The sequence below is a fragment of the Leuresthes tenuis genome, unplaced genomic scaffold (assembly GCF_036924035.1).
Source record: "Leuresthes tenuis unplaced genomic scaffold, fLeuTen1.0.hap1 SCAF_9, whole genome shotgun sequence".
NCBI classification, from domain to species: domain Eukaryota; kingdom Metazoa; phylum Chordata; class Actinopteri; order Atheriniformes; family Atherinopsidae; genus Leuresthes; species Leuresthes tenuis.
This window is the reverse complement of record NW_027325363.1, coordinates 35,501,711-35,528,854: the sequence shown is the minus strand read 5'-3', so window position 1 is coordinate 35,528,854 and position 27,144 is coordinate 35,501,711. Positions and strand designations below refer to the sequence as shown.

Genomic DNA, 27,144 nt, shown 5'->3' with positions numbered 1-27,144 from the left:
GCAGAGCGACAGTCTGGAGATGCTTTAGGCAACTGCAAGGTAAAATGTAGTCTTAATGGGCTGATCACAATTTTTGGTATGTTCTGAATCTATCTGATAAAAGAAACAGAAAATATGTGAATGACAACATATTTATTTGGAATGTGGCTGTACTCATATACACTTGCTTTAAATAAAAAGAAACTGAATTCTGGAACAAGTGAGCCGAGGCCGATTTGAGTCTAGTTGAATGTATACATGCAGGAGTGACATAAACCTCAACCACATTATCTGGGTGTGTTAGTCTGTTTTTGTTAAGAAGCTCTTTTTCATACAATTTCAGTTGGAATAACATGCATATTAAAAGTAAGTTTTGGATGAACGAACGCAATAATTCATTTTTTAAAGATCACAACCCCAGGACAGAAAATTCAGCTTTTGATGGCAAGGAACCATAATCATAAACTTCAAGGTAGAAATTTTCATCCAAGCTGCTAAAATCAAACCACTGCTTAATAATGCCAACAGATACCACAACACCTGTAAAATCAAAGATATGATCCAAAGAGGACACTATCTGCACCTAGGGTGTGCCTAGACTATCTGACATTAAAATTTATGAGGAGAATCTCATACTAGCATAACATTCTGCTAACATCAAAAAACACATGTAGAATAAGAAGAGTAGCCATTGCCATGATAGATAGATAGATAGCACAGATGACAAGAATTTCATATTAACTTAAATACCCTTTTTACTCACATTTGGTCCGCATTAAACTAAAATACAAAACTGTAATTTAAAGACGTAAAATGTAATAGAGGATTTTGTGCAAAATCTCACAAATGAGAAATGTTTAAGTACCAAGTAGGGAGTTAACAATATTAAGGAACACTAAGGTTGGCTACTAGCATGCAGTCTCAACCACCATAGTGTAGATTTTATATTCTTTCATCAGATTCTGAACTACAAAAATATCCCACAACAGAAGACAGGGAACAGGTGTTGTTAGGACAAAACAGCCAGCATGCAGTTCTGAGAGATGGGTTACAGATCACAGCAAGTTCATTGCTTGAGACAACAGAGAAAGAGAAACACCAGCTCTATACTGCTCCTGCACTTGGCAATGAAGCAAACTAAGTGAAGTTGATAACCCAGAGTCACAAGTTAATTTCTGATGCTCTGCACAGTGTGTTAGCCTCCTTGTTGCCTAACCGACCCAAAACCGACACAGCAGCAGGGCTTTAAAAATCCCGCTTCCTACCATTCTCAACATCTTCTTTCCTGCCCTAATTCTCTCGACGTCTTTTCTGTGAACCTATACAGGCCTGTGTACGAGTGTTTCCCTTGAGTGAGTTGTTAAGTGCGGTCTTCAAAAAAATTTACAAAGGCCCATTTGCAGTCAGCTAGAGCTCCACGCAGATCATGCATACAAATACAGGGTGACACTAACACGCATAGACACATATATAGACAATTGCATTCACACACCAAAACCCTGACACATGTAGACAACAACTCTTTCACACTCACACTTTTCACACTTCCCTCTGGGCAAACAAGCAGAGTGGCAGAAGCGAGGCTGGGATAAATGATACAATGATATCCAGGCCTGAATTGTCAGTGAAGTTGAGAGAGAGGATGAGGAGGATGAAGAGAAGGAGGGGTTGGGCGGTAGCAGCTCTGAATACAGGAATTATTATTCGTCATCTCACAGTGTCACTGCACATTATGCTCAAACTCTTGCCTGGCAACATGAAGGGGGAGAGGAAGAGGTTTGGTGGGGGAAGTGCTGAAGGGCAGCTATAATGACCACATTCTACTTTCACACTTGCCACCTTTTTTCTCAGTACCATACTCTCTGGCCTCAGCCAGCCTCACATTCCCTTATCTGTCCATTCACTTGGTCCCTGACGTCTTTTTGTCCCCTCTCTTCTTTTCTGTGTTTGCTCTCTCTGTCTGTCATGCTGAAAAGCTTTCAGGGAGAGAGTGCACTCATTTGCTCTCCTTCAGGGTTTCTTGTCTCTCTCTGGTTAAAGCGAGGGGACAACATAGCCCTCCGGGCATGTCGCAAAATTATTAACTAATAGTTCTGAGTTAGTCAAGTATTCAAATAGTATGTGAGTGTGCCTGTTTTGTTGCATGTAAACTTCAGCATTTGCATTAAGTTGGCTGTTGGGATCATATTCACAATCAAGATATGTACAATATATGTTCAGTTATCCACAGGGTGATGCTCTGAGAAGTCTGGTTGGTAAAAAAAATGTCCATATATATGTCAATTTAAAAGTTAAATGGTGAAAGACATCAAAAGAGGGATGCATTCACTTTTCTAGTGGATATATCTGATTCATTAGTCATTCAGCAAGCTCCCTGAACAGACCAAAAACAACTTTAAGTTCATGCCAAATCAGACTGGCATGTTAAAAACCAAAACTATTATGTCCAGTTGGTTTGAGGAAACCAAAAGCAGACACACTTGGCTCTCTTATGACTTTTTCATGTCTTCATATGTATAGCTTTTCACTGCTGGCCTACACATCCATGCCGTTGCTGTTAGATGACAGTAGGTTAGCGTCTCCATGATGTAGCTGAAGTAAAGCTATATAAACCTTGTCCAAGTATGTTTGGGAGTGGAAAAGCCATGATTTATATCAGTGATTATGATATGTAAAAAATCTATGTCAAAATTGTTTCAAGGCAAAAAGTGGAGGGGATTTCTGAGTGACCTGACCAGTTGAGGGAATCTTTTACCTTTTGGAAGGTGCTCACAGTGGCTCAGGAAGCTCTAGGGTCGTATTTAAATATTATGTTCATTGTTTTCATGATTTGTTTATCATCTGTATTTCAAAGAGGCTTGAGCAGGGACAGAAAAAAATTTGATCAACCTCCTAGAAAAGGCTGGTCAATAACAGGCCCTGAGTACATAAGCAATAACGGCCAGAGGCTACCACACTAGACAGGAGTCCAGGTGCAGGCAATGCAGATGCATATCAGCACAAAGTAGTGAGTTGTAAAATGCAGGCAGAAGCCATGCTGGCTTGGGGTAAAAGGAAATACTGATGGTAAGTGGGCTACTTGGACAGGACATTAATGGAATAAAGTGGAGAATCTCCCATTGTTAGAATGTTGGAATGCTATTATAGCAGCAATCCTAGTGAAAGGAGATATATGCAGGGAACAGGGGATCAATGGATACTACAAAATCCAACATCTAAACTAACTAAGAACCAACTTCTAACCCAGTCTTCTAATGTTCGGAAACACATCTGCTATCACAACTAGAGATTCAAGAGGTAAAAAAAAAGACACTACAGAACGGGGGAGCCAGGACGACAGGTCGGGGGGATACATCATCACACCCACCATGGGAGAACAGGTATCAACCCCATTAGAAAGCTCTGATAACCTTAACAAGAGGGCAGCTGACCTGAGATGGAAAATCATGGATAACCTGGATACTTGGAGCTTGCATCGCCCTTTGCCAAGGCTCAGAGAGTAACTCTGAAAAGTACCTTCTGAGTCTGCTAGAAGATGTGATTGTGGTAATACAAATTATACCTGCTGGGACGATCAAAGAGACCAATAAGCTGATGTACACCACAGCTGCAGTGATCCTAGAGATAATTGGCTCCAAGATGAACAAGACAAGGAGCAGTAAGGAACAGAACCCCCTATGAAGATGAAGGTTGGAGGCCAAGATCAAGGTAACATGGAGGGAGGTTAGCGAGCTATATGAGCTTCAGAAGGGTGCAATGAAGAGAGAAATCCATAAGAAATACAACAAACACACATGTGGTACTGCCAAACTGACTCACAGCTCTGGCTACCCACCTAAGAAGTTACATTAGAGAAGCTGAAACCAGGGGAATAAATAGGATGTTCTATTGAGCCATCTAAAGTGTACTCTAAGTGGCAGGGTAATAAGATGTGAAAAGACCCACCCAGGGCCGAGACTGGACAATAGTTAAAGTGTCATGTCATGTATTCAGTTTTGTTTTTTGTCATGTCTTGTTTTCAGATTTTAGGTTTATTTCTTGCCATATTTTTTCCTTTTCACATCATTAGGTTCACTCGTCACCTGTCCTTGTTTCACAGCTGCACCCCATCTCCAATCACCTCACCACAGTATTTAGTTTCCAGGTTCCCCTCAGTTCTTTGCGAAATTCTCACTTCACTTTATCTATCTTCACATCTTGCCTCGATTATCATGTTCTCCAGGATTTTGTCAGGTCAGGTTTTAGCCTCTCGATTTTTCACAGCCAGAGTCTTGTTTTATTTATTCCACAGTTTAAGATTTCATGTTATCCGACTCCGCCACGCTTTTTGTAAATCAAGTTTTTCTTTAATATCTGCATCTGGGTCCTCTCTCCACCACGTCACACTCAACCCCCTTCAACATAAAGAGCATATGGGAGAGAGAAGGATCACATAACATCAGTGCTCCATGGCTAGAGGATCTGAGAGCTGACCACAGCAATCTATCAGAACAGGAACTAGTGACCATCACAGTGGCAGACATCCAAGAAAGAGTTTCAAGTATAATGAGCTGGACTGCACCAGGCCCTGACATGATACGCACCTACTGGCTAAAGAAACTAACTGCACTCCAGTAAAGCCTAGCAGCACAAAAGAACCAGCTGCTAATGGATAGGACCCACTCAGACTGGTTAATCCAAGATCAGACAGTAATATAGTAAGTAAGTAAGTAAAATTTATTTATATAGCACTTTTCGCAGAGGAAAAAAACTCACAAAGTGCTTCACATAGCACCGTCAAGGTATCAAGTTAAAATCATGAAACAGGTACACACACAAATAAAATAAAAATACAAAGACAAAACCAACAGACAGAAACAGTCAAAATAACACTACGACTCCTTAAAAGCCAGCCTGAACAGGTATGTTTTAACATGTTTTTTAAAAATGTCCACGGTAGCTAAGTCTCTCAGGTCCTGAGGAAGACTATTCCACAGCCTGGGTGCGACAGACTGGAAGGCTCTGTCTCCTCTGGTTATGCACCTGGTTCGAGGCACAACCAGAAGACCCAGGTTGGCAGACCTGAGAGACCTGCGAGGGAGATGAGGGCGAAGAAGTTCAGACACGTAACCTAGTGCCTGACCATGAAGTGCTCTAAAAGTTAAAATCAAGACTTTAAAATGAATCCTAAAACTAACTGGAAGTCAGTGCAGCGAGGCCAGGACCGGCGTTATAAGGCAACTCCGCCTGGATTTAGTCAGCAGCCTGGCCGCAGCGTTCTGCACTAACTGCAAACGGTTAATAGCTGCCTTGCTGAGATATGTGAATATGGAGTTGCAGTGTCCAGCCGAGATGACACAAACGCATGAATGATCAATTCTAGCTCGGCCTGCGACACCATGGTTCTCAGTTTGGCAATGTTTCTGAGTTGGAAGAAACAAATGTGAGACAAAGAATAAATGTGTTTGTCAAAGCTCATATGCTGGTCAGAGAAAATGCCCAAATTTCTCAGGGAGGAACATACATTGGTGCATATAGACCCAATTTAGTCCTTCACAGCAGAAATACAACTGTCTGGCCTGGCATATATATATACATATATATATATATATATATATATATATATATATATATATATATGTATATATATATATGTACACAAATACATATGCAGTGTGTGTACATGTTAAGGTAAACAAAAACAAAATACAGGAAGCCATGTGTCACAGTTTGCTGCTAACTACCTCAAAAGATATTGCCCACTCTACCTTAAAATGTTACTGCTTTCCTCTTTTGGGGTCTGTCCCACTCTGTCTGATGCCTGTTGCCGTCATCTTTGCTCTGCTGAACCATATCACTGCCATCCTGGCAGAAGTACCAGCAATGCCAAAACGTTTGAGGCCCTTTGATGCACCTGCCTCGAGAGCTTCTTTATTTACTCTTCAACTATTCAGCATCTTTAAGTTGGCTCACTTTGCTTGATCCATGAATGCTTGATCATCTACTATTTTTTTTATTCCACAGTCAGGCTGGTAAGATTCCTTTCCCTTTTAAGACCAACAGCCATGAATTTGAAATGGCAGCAGCAATAGCAGCAGCAGCCATATCAAATATTTTGCCACTAAGGCACCATGTCTGGATAGAACAGTACTATAGATGCATACCCTTTATAGGTAGGAATATGAGAAAGGTGTATGGCAATCCGACAGGGGCAAATGTTAACTAGTTATGAGGTACAGACACATAAACGATTTAGTAGACCGTAGCCCATCATTTCAAATGTCCCCAACCCCCTCTGGTACTGAGCAGACTGTCAGCACTGCTTACACATGAAGAAAAGTGAGTGTAGTAATATGTTTAACATAGTTTTCTTCTTCTTCTTCCAAATAGAAATAATGTAAAAAAAAATGGTATGAAATAAATATAAAAAAAACCCACACTATTTGTGTTTGTGTTAAGGGTGGGGGTTGGTATTCATATTTTATCTGATTGTTTTTACATGATAGTTAAGTTAATGACACACCATGCAATTATGCACTAATAAAAACATCATTATGAATGATTCAATGCCCCATGCCATTTCCAATGTTTTAAATGTATTCCCCTTGTAGAGCTGCTTCTGAACATTTCACAGTTTTGTCTTCTTTAAAAAATGTATCACAGAAAAGCAAGTTTCAAAACAGATTTTAAAAAGTATTTTTACAGCAATTCATCACTGGTACATAATAATTCTAAAAGGAAAATATTATAGAAAAATCCCCTTTTTCTGTGCTTTTAGCAGATATTTGTGTATCCGAAGTACCTTACAACCTAAAAACAACAACCCCCTCCTCTCTTAGTTTTGACAACTTAACAAGCCATTCTGATTTTCAGTGTAAACTTGCATCATTTTACATCAACCCTCCAGTGGATAAACTATATTTGAAAGTAATGTTTCAGGAAGGTCATTTTTAGTTTAATAGTGGCATCAGTAGCTGCTGTTTCTTTTTGAAAGATTAACATGATTGTTCTGCCATCTCTTTGTTATTTAATTTAAATGCTTTCAAGTTCAAAGGTTACGTTCTGTAATTTAGCCTAGTCCTGTCCTAACTTACGTTGCTATACTTACCTTCATGTACCGCTCTCGGTGTATTAATATTACATTATTGGCATGTTTCTGATGAAGCTTTAGGCCTCTCTGTATAATTATTCAATTGCGTTGATATATACAAAATGTTTAAACAGAGTAATTAATGGCACACATGCATTACTATGAGTTAGGTGGTGTAGCCCTCCTGCTTGGTCCATCACTGTTGATGAGAAAGCATTGTTTACAAACACCTGTTGCTAACCCAAAGTGCTACACTGCTAATCAATTTCCCTCTCAGATCAATAGTAACTCTTTATCTATACAGAGCTCGAGTGTTTTTGGTATGACTGGAGGAATAGTTTCATTATGTTTGAGCTTATTGCATTAAACTGCATATTGGATGCCCAGGTTTTGATGACAGGTAACATGCATGAATACACCATATACTATAAACCTGTGTCAGCTACAGTCAGCATGACGGTGTGTTCTTCCCCTACATACAAACATACATAAACTAACTTAACTGACGTCCTGTTGAGCTTTGATGATGTAACCTTTCCCGGGACCTTAATTTTATTCAGGTCTGACTCTGGTTCTACCTGAAATAGTTACTCAGTTCTGTCAGAGACAGTTGCTTTCTGTTCAAAAACTTTTCCTCTCCAGTGGCTGTTGTTGTCATGGTAAGAAAAAGTCATTGCTTTTCTCAACAGCAACCCCAGGAATAGAAGGGAAGGGGTGGGTGGGGTGAGTAGATCTGACCTTATCAGGAAGGGAGGGGGTGGGCATTCTCCACCCCTCCAAACAGCCCGGTCTCAGAAGTGCTGCTTCAGTAGGGGTGAGACAAGGGCTACTGTGCTTAAGCTAACAGATTTTTTGACCAAAGTCTGTCTCATACAATTCAATACAACCTCAGGAAATTGTGTCAAACCTTTAGAAAAAAGGAATTTACATGTCACCTTTGAACTTTTGCTCAGGATACTTACAGCTTAAGACTTATGGTGACACAACGAATGTAGATAAATTTGAAATATTTTACAGGAAATTTAACATCAACAATGTTACCTATTGTACATAATGTTTGGCCAAACATATCTTAGACAGAGTATGTTAGAATCTGTTATGCACCCTGGTTATGTTTCATTCTTGCCCAACTGTTACTCTTGTTGATGTGTTACTGTATCATTATGTGTGCATGATTAGAACTGAAGCCAGCAGACTTTTGGAGTGAATGATTGGAAGAGAGGGACCTCCAGGACTGTGTGAGCTTTCCCCACCCTTCCCCAGCTCCCACACACATCCCCATGTGTTGTTACTCTTATGATGAATATCAGAGTAGTAAAACAAGACCAAATAGCAAAGAAACCAGTCTGTCGGTGGGATAATAGCATGGCTTTGTGTAAAAGTAGTAAACGGCCAATTCAAATACAGGATGTATTGTGTGACCATTAAATCACACAGCTGTCTGAACAGGCGTGCAGTCTAGTTTTCATTTTTCCTTAATAGACCAATTATTGATGTTTTGTATCGAATGATTTATAGAATACCAAGTCTTAAAGAGGCTTTTCTTTATATATATACATATATATGTATATATATTTTCATATATATACATATACATATGTATTGTATATACATATACAATATACATATATATGTATATATATTGGTATGTGCGTCTGCCGCACCGATCCGCCCGTCAATCTCACGCTCCATTCGTCCCTCACTTGTGAACAAGACCCCGAGATACTTGAACTATTCCATTTGGGGAAGGATCTCATTCCCGACCCAGAGAGAGCATGACTAAAATTTAATTCAGTTAATATTAAACATGTCAGGGTTAAGTTTTATTCTAACTCCCATTTCAAACCATCAGAATGAGAGCTACAATAGTTCTAACAACAGTTGTTTACCAACTTCTATGTTTAGACATATTCAAATGCTTTTGGCAGGTTATATTTATTCAAAATCAGTCTAATAAATTCTTATATAGTAACAGGAGCACACAATACTTGTGTAGGTGGACACAGTGCATCTGAAAAAAAAATCTGAAAAGTATGCATCAAATTTTGTCAGTGCTGGAGAGAAACATGTCAGTTACAACATTATCTCAACCAAGCACGGTAATCTTGTGCCGTCCACCTCAGATTTGGTGTGTATGTATTACAACTGTTGGAGAAAAAAATTGATTCACATATACTATTCGATACTAAAAAGCTCTCATTTACTCATTTGCAGTGGTATTGATGTTAAAAGTTCTTTGCTCTCATAACTCCATATTCTGTGAAGTATTATGAAGCACTGCGGCATACAAGTAGTGTCTGATATATATATAAATACATATACCGTATATACATATATATATATATATATATATATATATATATATGTGTATGTGTGTGTGTGAGAAGGACCTGATGAGTCATTGGTTGCCATGGTAATTCCTTTTTGGGAAGCGGGGTCAGGGGCACACAGCAGACAGAGACAGACAAGGCGCGAAACAGAGCCTCAAACAAACACTTGTTTTGCAAGTCTGTGCAATTCAATTTACACCCAAAAGCAGGACAGTCAACAGGTATATATGCTGAATGTAGACAAAAGTATGGCGCATGTTTTACACCCCTTGATAAGTGTAAAGACAGTAATGCCAGTCAAGCCTTGGAAATCAACTTTGGTTCTTGAAATAGAAATACAAAAGTGTATTCCTATTAGAATAGAACTTTTGCACAAACTAATACAATCATGGCAAAGTGGTTAAAATGAGACATCATAGGTCATTACATTTTCCTGGTTAGTGATAGTCAAGACGTTGACTTTCTGTGGTAAAAAAGCTCATAATTTAAACAGGAAATGACAATTCTTGTCTTGAAGTACAATACGACAGAAAAAATGATTGGGCTTTTTAAGTAAGCCAAAATCTGGACATCCAACAGAAAAATAACATGTAGATGAACCAATTACTGCCCGGTTTCTGTAATATGCAATGCACATTCATAGATAGCGCATCATTAAGGTGTCTATTATATTTACCTTCCACACTTACCCCTATGAAGGCGGTACCCCTTTCAAGCTCAGGTCCCCTACCAGAGGTCTGGGAGCTTTAGGGTTCTACGCAGTATCTTAGCTGTTCCTAGTACTGCGCTCTTCTTGACAGGGATCTCTATTGTTGTTCCTGGGATCTCACTTAAAGTTTGAGGAAACCATATACATATATTTAATGTTATAGTTCATTTGTGTGAGGTCCAACATTCACTCAAATTCACAAGTGGTTGTACTTTTTTTTTTGTTAACGAGGAAACCTACAACCTTAACCAGAATATTATATCTACTACTTCCTACATTAAACCCTCTTTATATTTTAAAGTTTTTGCGCACGCCTACTGAGCAACAAATGGCCACAGACCTTATGCTTTCTCTGAAGCGATAACATCAGAAGTGAAGTGGAACACTCCCGAATTATACATCTAATTAGTCTATCAAGTCAAAGTGGCTGTTTGTATCCAAGAAAAACATTTAAAGAAGCAATGCTGACCAGTCACCTTGGTATGGGTGTCTGGGAAAACAGATGCAACCCCCCCCCCCCATATAAATGATGTATTTCTCCACAAAATATTGATACAAACACAATGATACAAACACAATCCCTCAATGTATGATTCCAAACACAAACCGAAATAATTAAATAACATAACATTTGTGCATAAATGCACACAGTGTACACTTAAACTTAGTGTATTTTGCTCATTTAACACATTTATTTAAGGTTTAGAAATTACAGGCCCAAACGTACCCCTGATACACTTGTGAAAGTGTGTGAATGCAATGTGTGTGAACACACATGCACACGTGCACAAGGCCCTCATAACTATTTGTGTTAACTCAGGCATTGAGAGACCCAGCTGAGCTCTGTGCTGTTCAGACAGTTTTAAATGCAGTTATCATTATTACTCCCTATTATTACTCCCTGTTTCCTTGAGCTTCGATCCAACAAACAGAGCTGGATATCTGGGTGGGTGTGGGTGGTCCCATGCACCTTTACCTCATCAATCACACTAAGCAAAACATACCTACTGCAGCACAGTGACATAAAACAAATATGAGTTTAGATTTTTGGTCCAATCATCCATTTTCACTCTAAGAACTATGATGATACTATAAGTAGAAGATTTAGCAAAGAGATCTTTGCTAAATAAGTGCTTAAATTAATACTATATTAAATTAATACTATATTGAATGATAAAAATGATAGGATAAGGAAAATTCAGTTTCAAGAGCTATCAAGAACGCTTTTTTCTAAATGTGATAGTTGAGATTGCCTTTAAAATGTGTTGTTCAAAAGAGTTGGATTTACATATAATTAATGAAAATGTATTGTAATCTTTAAAATGGCTTTTAGTTCTTGACTTACATCATTTAAAAAAAATTTTCTGCTTTATTTGTTTGTGGGTAGATTAAAGGGGAACTCTGGTATTTTTAAACCTGGACCTTATTTTTGGCATGAAATACGTTCATCTACTCACCGAGAACTGTTTGGTGAAAGTCGGCGTCCATCGTAAGATATTTAGATTACTATGTCACTGTAGTATGGCACTGTTAGCTCATAGCTGCTGTGTTGTTGTTATCGGCGGCTATCGGGGGGTTAATAGAAGGCTTTTTATACACTCGTCTACGGGGATGACGTCATCTACGCTCCCCGCTGAAGCGCAGCTCATTCACTCCGGTAAGGAGTCCAGCGTACTCAAAGTTGTCATCCACATCGTTAAAATCTGATAAATATCCTGCCATGTTGCACAAAACTATCAGTAGCAAACTACGTGTGAAGCTTGGCCGTCATCCCAGTATGATAGTAAATGTGCGTTACTATAGTAGTGTTTGTGAGTGTGCATTACTATAGTAGTGTTTGTGAGAGAGTATGACAGTAAGTGTGAGTTACTATAGTAGTGTTTGTGAGAGAGTATGACAGTAAGTGTGCATTACTATAGTAGTGTTTGTGAGAGAGCATCACAGTAAGTGTGAGAGACTATGATAGTAAGTGTGAGTGACTATAGTAGTGTTTGTGAGAGAGTATGATAGTAAGTGTGCGTACTATAGTAGTGTTTGTGAGAGAGTATGATAGTAGGTGTGAGAGAGTATGATAGTAAGTGTGAGAGAGTATGATAGTAAGTGTGAGAGAATATGATAGTAAGTGTGAGAGAGTATGACAGTAAGTTGAGAGAGTAGCATAGTAAGTGTGAGAGACTATGATAGTAAGTGTGAGTGACTATAGTAGTGTTTGTGAGAGAGTATGATAGTAGGTGTGAGAGAGTATGATAGTAAGTGTGAGAGAGTATGATAGTAAGTGTGAGAGAATATGATAGTAAGTGTGAGAGAGTATGACAGTAAGTTGAGAGAGTAGCATAGTAAGTGTGAGAGAGTATGATAGTAGGTGTGAGAGAGTATGATAGTAAGTGTGAGAGAGTATGATAGTAAGTGTGAGAGAATATGATAGTAAGTGTGAGAGAGTATGACAGTACGTTGAGAGAGTAGCATAGTAAGTGTGAGAGAGTATGATAGTAAGTGTGAGAGAGTATGATAGTAAGTGTGAGAGAGTATGACAGTAAGTGTGAGAGAGTAGAATAGTAAGTGTGCGTACTATAGTAGTGTTTGTGAGAGAGTATGACAGTAAGTGTGAGTTACTATAGTAGTGTTTGTGAGAGAGTATGACAGTAAGTGTGCATTACTATAGTAGTGTTTGTGAGAGAGCATCACAGTAAGTGTGAGAGACTATGATAGTAAGTGTGAGTGACTATAGTAGTGTTTGTGAGAGAGTATGATAGTAAGTGTGCGTACTATAGTAGTGTTTGTGAGAGAGTATGATAGTAGGTGTGAGAGAGTATGATAGTAAGTGTGAGAGAGTATGATAGTAAGTGTGAGAGAATATGATAGTAAGTGTGAGAGAGTATGACAGTAAGTTGAGAGAGTAGCATAGTAAGTGTGAGAGACTATGATAGTAAGTGTGAGTGACTATAGTAGTGTTTGTGAGAGAGTATGATAGTAGGTGTGAGAGAGTATGATAGTAAGTGTGAGAGAGTATGATAGTAAGTGTGAGAGAATATGATAGTAAGTGTGAGAGAGTATGACAGTAAGTTGAGAGAGTAGCATAGTAAGTGTGAGAGAGTATGATAGTAGGTGTGAGAGAGTATGATAGTAAGTGTGAGAGAGTATGATAGTAAGTGTGAGAGAATATGATAGTAAGTGTGAGAGAGTATGACAGTACGTTGAGAGAGTAGCATAGTAAGTGTGAGAGAGTATGATAGTAAGTGTGAGAGAGTATGATAGTAAGTGTGAGAGAGTATGACAGTAAGTGTGAGAGAGTAGAATAGTAAGTGTGTGTACTATAGTAGTGTTTGTGAGAGAGTATGATAGTAAGTGTGAGAGAGTATGATAGTAAGTGTGAGAGAGTATGATAGTAAGTGTGAGAGAGTATGATAGTAAGTGTGAGAGAGTATGATAGTATGTGTAAGAGAGTATGATAGTAAGTGTGAGAGAGTAGGATAGTAAGTGTGAGAGAGTAGGATAGTAAGTGTGCATAGTATAGTAGTGTTTGTGAGAGAGTATGATAGTAAGTGTGAGAGAGTATGATAGTATGTGTAAGAGAGTTTGATAGTAAGTATGAGAGAGTATGACAGTAAGTGTGAGAGAGTATGACAGTAAGTGTGAGAGAGTATGATAGTATGTGTGAGAATGTATGACAGTAAGTGTGAGAGAGTATGATAGTAAATGTGAGAGAGTAGGATAGTAAGTGTGCATAGTATAGTAGTGTTTGTGAGAGAGTATGATAGTAAGTGTGCGTACTATAGTAGTGTTTGTGAGAGAGTATGATAGTAAGTGTGAGAGAGTATGATAGTAAGTGTGAGAGAGTATGACAGTAAGTGTGAGAGAGTAGGATAGAAAGTGTGAGAGAGTATGGCGGTATGTGTGAGAGAGTATGATAGTAAGTGTGAGAGAGTAGGATAGTAAGTGTGCGTACTATAGTAGTGTTTGTGAGAGAGTATGATAGTAAGTGTGCGTACTATAGTAGTGTTTGTGAGAGAGTATGATTGTAAGTGTGCGTACTATAGTAGTGTTTGTGAGAAAGTATGATAGTAAGTGTGAGAGAGCATGATGGTAAGTGTGAGAGAGTATGACAGTAAGTTGAGAGAGTAGGATAGAAAGTGTGAGTGACTATAGTAGTGTTTGTGAGAGAGCATCACAGTAAGTGTGAGAGACTATGATAGTAAGTGTGCGTACTATAGTAGTGTTTGTGAGAGAGTATGATAGTAACTGTGAGAGAGTATGATAGTAAGTGTGAGAGAGTATGGCAGTAAGTATGAGAGAGTACGATAGTAAGTGTGAGAGAGTAGGATAGTAAATGTGCGTACTATAGTAGTGTTTGTGAGAGAGTATGATAGTAAGTGTGAGAGAGTATGATAGTAAGTGTTAGAGAGTATGACAGTAAGTTGAGAGAGTAGGATAGAAAGTGTGAGAGAGTAGGACAGTAAATGTGCGTACTATAGTAGTGTTTGTGAGAGAGTATGATAGCAAGTGTTAGAGAGTATGACAGTAAGTGGGAGAGAGTATGATAGTTAATGTGCGTACTATAGTAGTGTTTGTGAGAGAGTATGATAGTAAGTGTGAGGGAGTATGATAGTAAGCGAGAGAGAGTATGGCAGTAGGTGTGAGAGAGTTTGATAGTATGTGTGAGAGAGTATGATAGTGAGTGTGAGAGAGTAGGATAGTAAGTGGCCGTACTATAGTACTGTTTTTGAGAGAGTATGATAGTAAGTGTGAGAGAGTAGGATAGTAAGTGTGAGAGAGTATGATAGTATGTGTGAGAAAGTATGATAGTAAGTGTGAGAGAGTATGATAGTATGTGTGAGAAAGTATGATAGGAAGTGTGAGAGAGTATGATAGTAAGTGTGAGAGAGTATGACAGTAAGTGTGAGAGAGTATGGCGGTATGTGTGAGAGAGTATGATAGTAAGTGTGAGAGAGTAGGATAGTAAGTGTGCGTACTATAGTAGTGTTTGTGAGAGAGTATGATAGTAAGTGTGCGTACTATAGTAGTGTTTGTGAGAGAGTATGATTGTAAGTGTGTGTACTATAGTAGTGTTTGTGAGAAAGTATGATAGTAAGTGTGAGAGAGCATGATGGTAAGTGTGAGAGAGTATGACAGTAAGTTGAGAGAGTAGGATAGAAAGTGTGAGTGACTATAGTAGTGTTTGTGAGAGAGTATGATAGCAAGTGTTAGAGAGTATGACAGTAAGTGGGAGAGAGTATGATAGTAAATGTGCGTACTATAGTAGTGTTTGTGAGAGAGTATGATAGTAAGTGTGAGGGAGTATGATAGTAAGCGAGAGAGAGTATGGCAGTAGGTGTGAGAGAGTATGATAGTATGTGTGAGAGAGTATGATAGTGAGTGTGAGAGAGTAGGATAGTAAGTGGCCGTACTATAGTACTGTTTTTGAGAGAGTATGATAGTAAGTGTGAGAGAGTAGGATAGTAAGTGGCCGTACTATAGTACTGTTTTTGAGAGAGTATGATAGTAAGTGTGAGAGAGTAGGATAGTAAGTGTGAGAGACTATGATAGTAAGTGTGAGAGAGTATGATAGTATGTGTGAGAAAGTATGATAGGAAGTGTGAGAGAGTATGATAGTAAGTGTGAGAGAGTATGATAGTAAGCGAGAGAGAGTATGGCAGTATGTGTGAGAGAGTATGATAGTAAGTGTGAGAGAGTATGATAGTAAGTGTGAGAGAGTATGATAATATGTGTGAGAGCAAATATGAATTATTTTCCGAAATGGCCTCTCATAATAAAGCACCTGTGGAGCCATATTGATTTGCCACAGAAATAAGCACATAATGATATCAAAAGTCATCATCATAATCTCCAACACATAAATGTATGTATATGACAGCAGTGAAATACCTAATTTCCGTCCATTTACAAAAACAGTCAGAGCAAGAACACATCATTTAAATGCAACTCGCAATACTGCTAATAATGTTACCTCTGCTAAACTGTGCTTTTTATAGTTCAACATCTTAAATGATCTTGAACATTTTGTGACATCAGTGGTATGGAACTGCAAACAAGGATTTAAATATCAGAATCAGAATCAGAAGCATTTATTGTCAATCAAGCATTACAACATTACATTGCACGCAGATTGAAATGGGGTTTATCTAACTCCAGTGTGTGAAGACAGGAGTTAGAACGGTCGCAGCCATTGAGGGCGCCACCGGTAAAATATCTGCTGATGACAGATTCTAACCAAAATCGCTAGTACTGAGCTTTAAACACCCATTAGTCAACACTGCTCTAAACAGAGCTATATGCAATCAAAGAAGAATGTAATCAAAAAGGGAACTTAATGCATTCGTATGTATGATTTTTTTATCAAATGATGAAACGCTGCCCTAGAATAAAGACAGATCTGATAGTTATGGGTACTTAGTAGAAAAGCTCATCCTTATTTAGTTGTTTAATGGTGGATTAACATTAAACTGTGGTGATTCGACTAAGGGACCGTTTATTTTCTTCCCTAACAAAACTCCATAAGCACTAAAATGCAAATGGCTAAAATTAATAAAATAAAATGAAATACCAAAGATCATATGGCTGAAAATGCTCTTAACACCTAAGAATAATTTGTATTGTGAACTAATCTAATTCAAGCAAACCAGCAAAAAAAGTGTCACTGTTCCTGAGCTGGAGCTGCACTCGGCTCAGGTCGTGTTGAGCAGTAGTCCACTCTCCATATGGCTTCAATGGAATTTATGTTTGGCAGGCACCAATAAGCCAAATCTAGTTAGCAACATTATATCATTGGACCTTAATCTAATTTAAATTCTAGTGTTTTAGTCATCAGTGAGTCCCCACTCCACTCTCTCTCTCCTCTTCTTCTTTCTCTGTTCTCTCTCTCCCCCTGTCCATCCGTCCATCTCTCTGTGTGAGTGTCACCTGCCGTCTGAGCTGGCGACGCTGGGTCTCGGCCTTAGCGTGAGAGCCCATTACTCTGACTAGAGGCTTTGTTTTCCCTGTGAATCTGCAAAAGAGTATGTGCGTATATGTGTGTACATGTGTGCTGGACGAGAATGTCAGAGAGACAGTGATTTGTTACATTAGCAAGCATTCCAGTTCTGAGATCCTCTGAATGTGTGAGAAGACACATAGAGAGGAAAAAGCAACACATCCAGTTTAATTAACTTGTCATTCAGTAAACCATTTTTGTGGACAAAAAAACAAGACTGTGATAAATAGCAGTGGGGCTGCATAAATAATGACATAGATGGAGTTGAAACTTGTTGTATATAAAAGTTAGAAAAGTTTGTAGAAAGTTCTCTCAGCAGTTACACTGAAACATATGACAGAGAAACAGATGAGGAGAATGTGTGTATTGGTGAGGTAAGAGTGAGTGTATGTTTGCAATCAGGTTCAAGGACTACGTTAGCAGCTCCATTGTGTGTCTAACCACTGGGGCCATTGCTCCCATCAAATGGAATCACTGAGCAAGATTCCATCTGCCTCTTCCAGTCTCACCAGTTTAAGTCTCATACTAAGACACACAAGTGTGAATATACCTACAAACACAGAATCTTTAAACGACAATATACACAGTTCTAATCGAGCCCCTGAAATCACTTTAGATGCACATATATTATCATGGACATATCCAAGCACACCCTGGTATTTCTATATGATTAATGAAATGCCACTCCTCTGGGGGAAACCCTCACTTTAACTGTGTGTATCGCGTGCAGATCATAGGGTTGGGATGACATGTTAACTTTTGCCTCATTCAAACAGAAAGCCACAGGAAACCAAATCTTCAGAGAAAAGGCCAAGATTTTTTTCTAATACTATCTGCAATGCTTGTGTAGAAATACCACAGCAAATAAAAATGAATGGAAATGCCAAGTGCTCCATATCCCGGGTGTGTCATTTATCTGTCTACAGTATATGTTGAGGTCTGGGGTCTGGAGAAGGATGAGGCTGGTGTATACACAAAGTTAGTATTTGATATGGCTTCTATCAGTTGTAATGTTTTAGAACATAAGGTCTTAAATTACTCTAATTAATTTGACTGTTGGGGAGTTTTTGGAGTCTGTGTTGATTTTTGGTTGTTTAAGACAGCCAACATTCACACACACACACAAGCACAAACACACACACACAAACACATTTCCTTATAGATAGTGCTGTATGTTTGTAGTAAATGCTGTCAAGTTCAAATGTACTGACAACTGCTCATGAGCTGGAGCAACATAACTCATGATAACCACAAATGCTTTCAACTCAGATCGGGGTGTCTGGCGTTAAGTTTACTTCCTTTAGAGTACATTTTAATCTTTATCCTTTGAATGGGCCATCAATACATTTATACAGATGTTTTCAAAACTACTTTCTGTCAAGTGCAGTGAGCAGGTCACAACCCTGTTTGATAGTTTAAACGGAATTAAATCATTTCTAAAATCGTATATTTTCTCTCCTGTTGCTGTAACACTTATTTTTCTCCATTATGACAGTTTTCACTTTTACTATTTTGAAATACTGAGGTTTAATTTAGTTAAGATTAAATTAAAATGTTATGACGGAAAATTTTGTCTTTTCTGAAATCATAAACTGTCAAGTGGTTTTGAAACAGTCTTGGCACAGTGAGTGGTAAGATAATCGCTGAGGTAAATGTCAAGGCTTAGGTTGCCCAAAATGCATAAACACATTATGTAATGTAATCCCGTTTTAATTTCTAATATACTTTTTACATTTTTCATTCCCATTTTTAGTCTTTCATGCATTTAGAAGGAACTAGGGCGTTTTTAAAAGATGTTGTATTTTTAAGTGGTATTTTCTTTGCGATTACTCACTCTTACTACACCTTGTAGTTAGTATTTATCTATAGGTAGTCATAGGTAGTCATTTCTGACGCTATTCCTAAGCAAAGCAGAGAAAGAGGTATTGCATATGCTGCAATTAAGCAAAAATTAACTCTCAAATAAGACAACACAACACACACACGGACGCACAAACACACATACAAACAAAAAATGCAACAACAGAGAAAAGAGAGAACTTTAAACCTTTGCGAGTCAAATCAAAATTATAGTCTATGTATTGCTAAGTGACGAAACTGAGAAAATAAATGTTCTCTTTCTTCCTTCCAATAACTGTCAACCAATCCTAAGGTTCTTTAAGTACATCCACTTTTAATACAGACCACTTCAGTTAACAGGTTATCAAACAGACTAAAACCATCCGTCATCTGGAATCGAGATGGATGACAAAAACAAACCCTGTTTCCTTTTTTCCACGAAACCACAACCCCTAGCCACGCATGACTCTTTACTCCTCACAGCAGACACAGGAACATTTCCTATATGTTCCAGGGCAGAAGTGCTGTGATATTAGATTAGCCAACAGAGATTGAAGCCTCTGTGTCTGTATGAATGGATTGAGGAACCAACAAGTTCATCACATTCCCTGAGGATGATGTCTTCATGATGGCACAAGGCGCAGGAAAGAGAGAGAAAACGGGAGAGTATATGTGTGTGTGTGTGTGTGTGTCATGAGTAAAATTTGATGTAATTTGATCAGTAATGAATTTTGTGTTGCATTAAAGAGGGGTAGGGGGAGATGCAATGGTGGGGATGGGTGGAGGGGGGGTTGAGAAGAAGAAGCAACTGACTAGTCGAGGCCAGGAGTCTCCAGCATCTAATCTAATGAAAAAACAGAGAGAGATGAGGGGGGTCAAAAAAAGAGTGATGAGAAGAGAGAGAAAAGAGAAATAGAGGCAAACAAATGAGGTTAAGTCCTAACATAAAGAGTTAGATGGGGAGGTTGGGGGGGTTGGATATGGCCAGAAATGATCAGAGGAGGGGGGTCGATAGTCGATGCTAAATCCATTAGGGCCTTGTGACCCCCGCTTCCCAACCCAATACCCTCCCCACCACACCCAAACCCTGTGGCTGCCTCTATGGAAGCCCCCTACCCCACGATCATGTGCACATACACTTAAATCAAAGGAGCTCTTGTTCACTTAAGATGGGGGGCAGTGGGGGTTCACTGCCGCTTCCTAAATGAGTTAACCATTTGGACCGTCAGGGCCAACGGCATGTCTTCAGCACACACACACACACACACACACACACTGAGGCAGGAAGCTGCACAGCTAAGCAAGGCGTGTGCAGATATGCCAAAACCTCACACACAATGAGATGAGCAGAATATCAGTCCATCACTAGATCATGACCTCGCAGGATTGCATGGTGGGTAATGCCACTGCAATATGTCAAGCCTCCAAACAAGACACTAGGCTGCACCGGGAATATTTACGAGGTTCATAAGAGCAACAAAAAGACATGACCCATATTATACTTATTTTTACATAAGAGAGCATCAGGACATACACATATACAGTTTTGATACTTTTAAGTTGCACAAATTATTATGAAGGCAAGAAATTGACTTAGTCTTATATTTGCACAAGTTAGCTATTCTCAGACATTACACTTAAGCTTTGTCAAGCTTTTTAAACTAAGACATGGTGTGATTTATGTATTCATGACTTTGAGCTGTCAAACCGCTTATGTAGGCCTCGCTATCCACCTGATAACCACACCCCTGGTGGCTTGCCCCGAGGCATCACTGGAATCCTCAAAGTGCATGTTAAGGAGAAGTAAAGGGTCCACAGCCTGTGACTCCCAGCCTGCCCCTCTGAACCTTAATCTGGCTATCTGTCGCACATCCATGTATCCAACTGTTCCTTATCCTCTGATGAAAGCATGTGGGGTTGGAGTTAGAGGCTCACAGTTTTAAAATTCAAGTTTTACAAATGATTACACTTAAACGGTGAGCAGAGTTTTACAGTATTGCAGTCAAATACAGACACAGCTTAGGTGTCCATGCTAACTTGAAGTGAGAAGACAGCAGTAGAAGGAAAAAATATTTGTTTTCCTGTTAATAACTTTGTAGAAAGAATGACTTACATCTTTTAGATTTTTTTTAAGTGAGGCGATTAACAAATCATGAGTCAAAGTCAAAGGCTGAGTAAAGCAGAACTAAATCTACATTCTGGGTGAGTGACATCACAGACACATGTTGTTTACCATTCAGCCAATCATAAATGATAAAAACAATAATCAAGTAAACAAACCTAGATCTCAACAGTATAAGAAAATGAGCAGTGCTCATGTCTAATGAACACCCTGATTTCAATAATACCAGAATAAGTTACCTTACATTTAACTTACATTCTCACGGCAGTCCTATGAAGAAATCAAGCAAGATACATCAGCACAGTGTGAGCACTTCAGCAGGGGAAGGAGACTCTGTCCAATAGGCGCTGTATTTATTAATCACAGCTGCCTCCAATAAAAGTTTGTAAAACTACTAGGTGAAAAATTAGGGTTTTGGGTGATTCTTTACTATCACTGAGGGTCTATTTCTGAAACTTAAGTTCCGATTAGGCGTGCTGCTGGCTCTTAACTATGCAGTAACTCTAAGTAAGCATATGCACACACAGTATTGTAAAAAATAGAAAAACACAGAGAAGGAGATTGTTAACATGGCTCTAAAATGAAGACAACATAAATCTGACTGCTTGGAATGATGTGTTATCAGACCCAACCAAGATGGTGTTGCTGTGAGGTGACAAATAGCAACTAAACATCATGCAGCCCTCTGAGGTAGAAAGTAACTCCTCATTCATCCTGACACGTGTTGGGGATGTAGGGGATTTGTACATGTATGTGTATGTCTGGAACAAAGTGTGTGTAGTTATGTAAATGTATTTATCTATTTATTTTGTATTATTGAACCTCTACCAACCTGTAGCGGAGCCCACTATATCTCTTGAGGGGGACTCAGACATAGCATCTGCCAGTCTCTCACGCAGCCCTTCGTCGCTGGCATCTGCTGATCCGACATAGTGCCGCGGCACACCGAAACTCTCTGGCCAGCTCCCACAAACCTCCAGCAGGGTCACACCCCGTCCATCAAATGGCCCTGCAAACAGAAACAAACACATGTGTTGGGCTAAGATTAGTATGATTATCAAATAAATTTCAGGATACAACAGAAATATCTGTGCCAGTTAAGTTAAATAATATAGATTTGTCTGATCAGCATGACATGGGTTGTACGAATCCTGACAATTTCATGTTGAAATTAATTCTGTGTTTATGTTTAAGGCTCTTTAAAAGAAAACGGACAGTGCACACCACAGAAGGGTGAAAAAGAAAAAAAAAGGTGAAAATTCTGACAAATATTAAACAAAAATGTGATATTAAATGCCCCATTTACTGAACTACATTGCTATCAAACACATATCTCAATTGTCTATTTGCAATACTATAGCAAAATAGTAAAAACAAAATGTAATGAAAATACAGTTGTGTCTGTGGATATATATAATTAAAGGGATCAATAAAATGTATAGGCAGTCTAATCAACCATAAAAACTACTGTGTAAAAAAGTGTTAGAGGAAAATAAAGATGACACCTTGCTACAGGTACAGGTTTCAGGCAGCTCACTTTACTCTGCTGAGTCAGCAGTATCAGAGATAGCATGTGCCGGTGGTATGTCACCAATCATTGCTCTGTGATTAAAGGATACTGACTGATGTCAGATGTGAAAATCCTCATGATGAAAAACTCATGATTTACTTTACTTATACATAAATACAAAATGTTATGCCTGAAATATTTTTATTAGCTCCTTGCATACCTGTTTCTTGTTATTTCGTATACTTAAACAAAAAAGTGACTTCTTGTGACTGAATACATCAGCCAAACCTTTATCACCCTACACATCATACTGTAAATGAATTTACAACACACAAGTGCACTACAGTCAAGCGGATCGGCTGCTATGAATCCATAAATACAAACAGCAAACCACTTGTAAGTGCAACATAATCGTCATGCCTGTCAAAAGCAAATCCACACAAGCTTCCTCTGCATCTTAATCTTCTTTCCTCTATGTCCTCCATGTTTTCAGCTATCAGAGAGATCTTGCACATTGGAGCCAGAGAGTCTGCAACCTGCTTCTTTGTGTGTGTTTGTGTGTGGCAGGCAGGAATGCAGACATGAAAACAACCAGTTTGTTCTGTAAGCATGTCCACTTTACTTTGCCACTGTGCCTGTGTGAAGTGATAAGGGTAGCAGTGGTGTTAGTAGGTAAGACAGATACACAACTATTCCAACATATGATTTTGTATCAAAGTTAAGCTTAAAATTATCATTAGTTTTGCATATAAATGTTTCCTTGACACACAATAATAGGTAACAGAAAGTAGTTCCCGGGAAATGACTATACCTAATCTCTGTAATGGAATTTTGAGTGTTACATTTGGGAAACTGAGTGTGTGAAATTATGCTGGTGAAAATGAAATGATAGTCATACATATTGTCAAATGTACAATCAATGCATGTAGTATGAGGAAGACCTTGGGTAGATTTAGTTTAGCATAGAATATAAAATGATGAAAATGCTGCCTAACAGTTATGCCTTGGAGCCATATCTTGACAAATACCCACCGAATGCAGCATCTCAAGAGCAGTAGCACTGAGGCAATGAGTAATTTTTGCTCAACTGATTGGCCAAACAATATCTTTAAAATATCTTTACTTTGCTTTTATATATGACTGTCTACAATTATATACATTTTGAGAACTAATGAATAATTTTAGAAACCTCTTGAGCTTAAGCACGTTGAACCTGAATGAGTCAGTCATTAAGAAATTTCTTACTTCATCTATTTCAGCAGTGGATGGTGAAATCTCAGAAAGTAGTGCAGGTTAGATAAACTCAGTATTTTAAAACTAATTTAATGAAACTTTAAAGTTCTCCTTGGAGAAAAATTAGCATCAAATATAAACAAATCCATGTGACCTAAGATGTGATGAATTATTTCATATGGTACCACTGAGCTTTAGCTCTCAAAACTAATTAAAGAACTTCTTTGGATTATTACATTTTCTGAACAAATATGGATACACAAAAAACAGTTATCTTAACAGTTTTTTGTATCTATATGGAGCCGGCACATAAATCATAGACATAAGAAAACACATACACACCAAGAAACTCAATACACAAATACCCAAGAATTGTATGCCAAGTGGTCTTGTGGGTATCAACAAAACCTGTCTCCCAGGGACGCAAAAACCAGAATGCTTGAGCATAAACTTTGCTAGTGTGTAAATGTGGGTGATTTCTGGAAATGCAGCATGGATGGGCACAGCCTGAAGATGATTCGTAAATATGACAAACATAAGATAAGATCAATACATTTAATTTCAGGCTTGAGTAAAACATGGGAGATGAATTTGATCATTTAATCATTTATCTGCAAGTGGTCCAACTTGATAGACAAAATACATGATTTTGTATCTAACAATCAAAATTCCTATCATATTATTATCATGAATGCCAAGCGAGCCTGAGCATAATGAGCTTAAATCATAAACCTATACACAAAGACATATGTGAATATTTTTGAAAATGTTGATTGAATACATTTTAAATGCTCAGGCATAAAAAAATGTTTTGCATACTGTACCTTTATGAACAATGAGAAAAACTTCACTCAGTAACATGAAGCTGTCCTGTATAAATACCTCTTTTCAGTTACAAACTTCAATTAAGCCTATCCAAAGGCAGCTGTTATCAAGTATTAAATTATCCAGCTTTCAGGACTTAACAACATCAGATCACTTCTAAAGCAAAACACAGGTTTGTGTTTTCACACATATTCACACACATGCAGAGTCACACACATGTAACAGGCTCTCATGGAAGGCATTGAAGAAAGGCCTGTTGACACTAGAGAGGAATACCAAAAAAAATTCAAATCAATCCAACACACACAAACAGCTTGCCTCTGAAGTTAAGTTATCAGGAAGCTAAGCCACTGTGTGAGAGAGTGAGTGTGTGTGATTGTATGCTTTTGGAGGTCAGTCAGCGTTATCACGATGGGGAGCGTGGAGGCCCGTGCAACCTCTCGCCCCAGCATTAGCACCTGTCACTGGCCTGCAGCGGAGTGGAGATTGGCCAGGCCTCAGGGCACACGCCACCCCCCCCCCCACACACACGCACACACACACACAACAGATATACACAGTAGTCTGTAGTCTGCTTCCTGATAGCCAGAGAGCCCGGCAGATCAAAGGTTTTGACTGTGGTAGCTTTTCTGGATGATAAGAGCTTGGCAGAAGGTTAGGAGGAGCTTTATGTTTATCAGACCAGGGCAGGTTTATCAGAGCAGGCTTTGACCATTGTGGGTATTTGAAGGCTGACACTGATGACTTTAGACTCAAACTTCCAATGCTAATGTTTAGTAATAAAAAAATGTGTTTGAGGTAAAAAATATACTCAATAAAAGTTCAATCTTTCTTGAAGAGGACAATATTAATTTGTATTAGTGACCAACTTCCCTCTATTACATCACTTGAACAGTGTTTCCATTCTGAGCTCCTGGAAAATAGAAAAGAATAGAATAGAATAGAATAGAAAAATACTTTATTCATCCCCCAGTGGGCGGAATTCAAATTAGTCAAGTAGCTCAAAAATGTAAATATTTACAATGATTGTATATTAGACAACAACAACAACAATAATAAATAAATTGATTAATTTGAGAAGAACATGTCAGCAGTCACTGTTAAAAAGCCTTATGGCTGTGGGGACAAAGGACCTCCTGAACCTCTCAGTCCTGCAGCACAGGAAATGAGCCTCTCCCTGCAGCTGCTCCTCTGTCCTGGAGAGGATTTTTATTGTTCTCTAAAACAGAATATAATTTCCTCCTCATCCGTTGCTCCACCACAGCACTGAGAGGGTCCAGCTCCCTACCTCCCACAGAATGACCTTTTTCACCAGTTTGTCCAGGCACCTACAGTTTTTGTCTGTAGTGCAACTCCCCCAGCAGACAACAGCATAGAACAGTTCCCTCTCAATGATAGTGTGATAAAACATGCACATCATGTCACTGCAGACATTGAAGGACCTGAGCAGTCTCAGGAAGAAGAGATGGCTCTGGCCCCTCCTGTACACTGCTTCTATGGCAGACCACTCCAGTTTATTATCCAGCACCACCCACAGGTATTTGCAGGTCTGAACAGTCTCTATCTCCCCTCCATCAATGCAGACTGACTGGTATGGAGTTCTAGATCTCCTGAAGTCCACCACCAGCTCTTTGGTTTATGTATTGTTCAGGAGCAAACAGTTCTTTTTGGTCCAGCCATAGAAGGACTCCACAAGGTCCCTGTACTCCTTCTCCTGTCCACCGCGCACACATGCCACAACAGCCGTATCATCAGAATACTTCTGTAGGTGGCAGGACTCTGAGTTGTATCTTAAGTCTGATGTGTACAGGGTGAAAAGAAAAGGAGCCAAAACAGGACCCTGCGGTGCCCCAATACTGCATTCTAGTGTTCCAGAAACCCATCTCCACATCCTGACATACTGTGGTGTGGCAGTCAGATAGTCTATAATCCATGATATCAGGGAGGGGGCCAAAAAAAACACAGAAATGCTTTCTTTGAAAAAGCATTCACTTAATTCACCTAATATTAGACTGAGGCATCTGCCCCTGGTGATGATGTGGATTTTGTCCATTGTTATATTAAAAGAAATATCCTGACATCAAGGATGCAGTTATGCATTTAGTAACGACTCAGTGTTACTGAATAATTGAATAATTTGTGTATGATACACAAATTATTAAACAATTAAGTCTATACACAAACTGAAGCTACTGCAGGGGCTCTTCTAAGATATCAAAATGTTACACAAGCTTTGTGGTGATAAAAGTAAAAGTAATAGTTTAGTCCTTAACTAGCATGCTTACCTTAATCTAATCTTAATTAATGACTGAAAAAAGATGATCTGCCAATCACATCGGTGAACATCTATCTCTTTTTTTGGCATCCATGTGTGTTTACTGACTTCTGTGCTTTTCTTTTTAATTTGTCTGTAAATCTTTGGAAATGCAAGGATGTGATTCTGGCCAAAGGAAAATTGTTGTTTTTCCCTCCATCATGTTAAAATCCAACAGGATTAAACGCCACTCTCCATCCAGCTGTTAGCCCTCACAGACTGGCCC

General features: G+C 38.8%; 1 protein-coding gene across 2 annotated transcripts in view; it reads right to left on the bottom strand.

Moving 5' to 3' along the window:
• The window catches only part of bcas3 (BCAS3 microtubule associated cell migration factor), a 373,861-nt gene that overhangs the window by 23,392 nt on the left and 323,325 nt on the right, over window positions 1–27,144 (bottom strand). For both annotated transcript variants that reach the window (XM_072393158.1, XM_072393159.1), the window contains one exon: window positions 21,869–22,045. In XM_072393158.1, coding sequence (XP_072249259.1) covers window positions 21,869–22,045 — 177 coding nt within the window. The remainder of the gene's footprint in view (window positions 1–21,868; window positions 22,046–27,144) is intronic.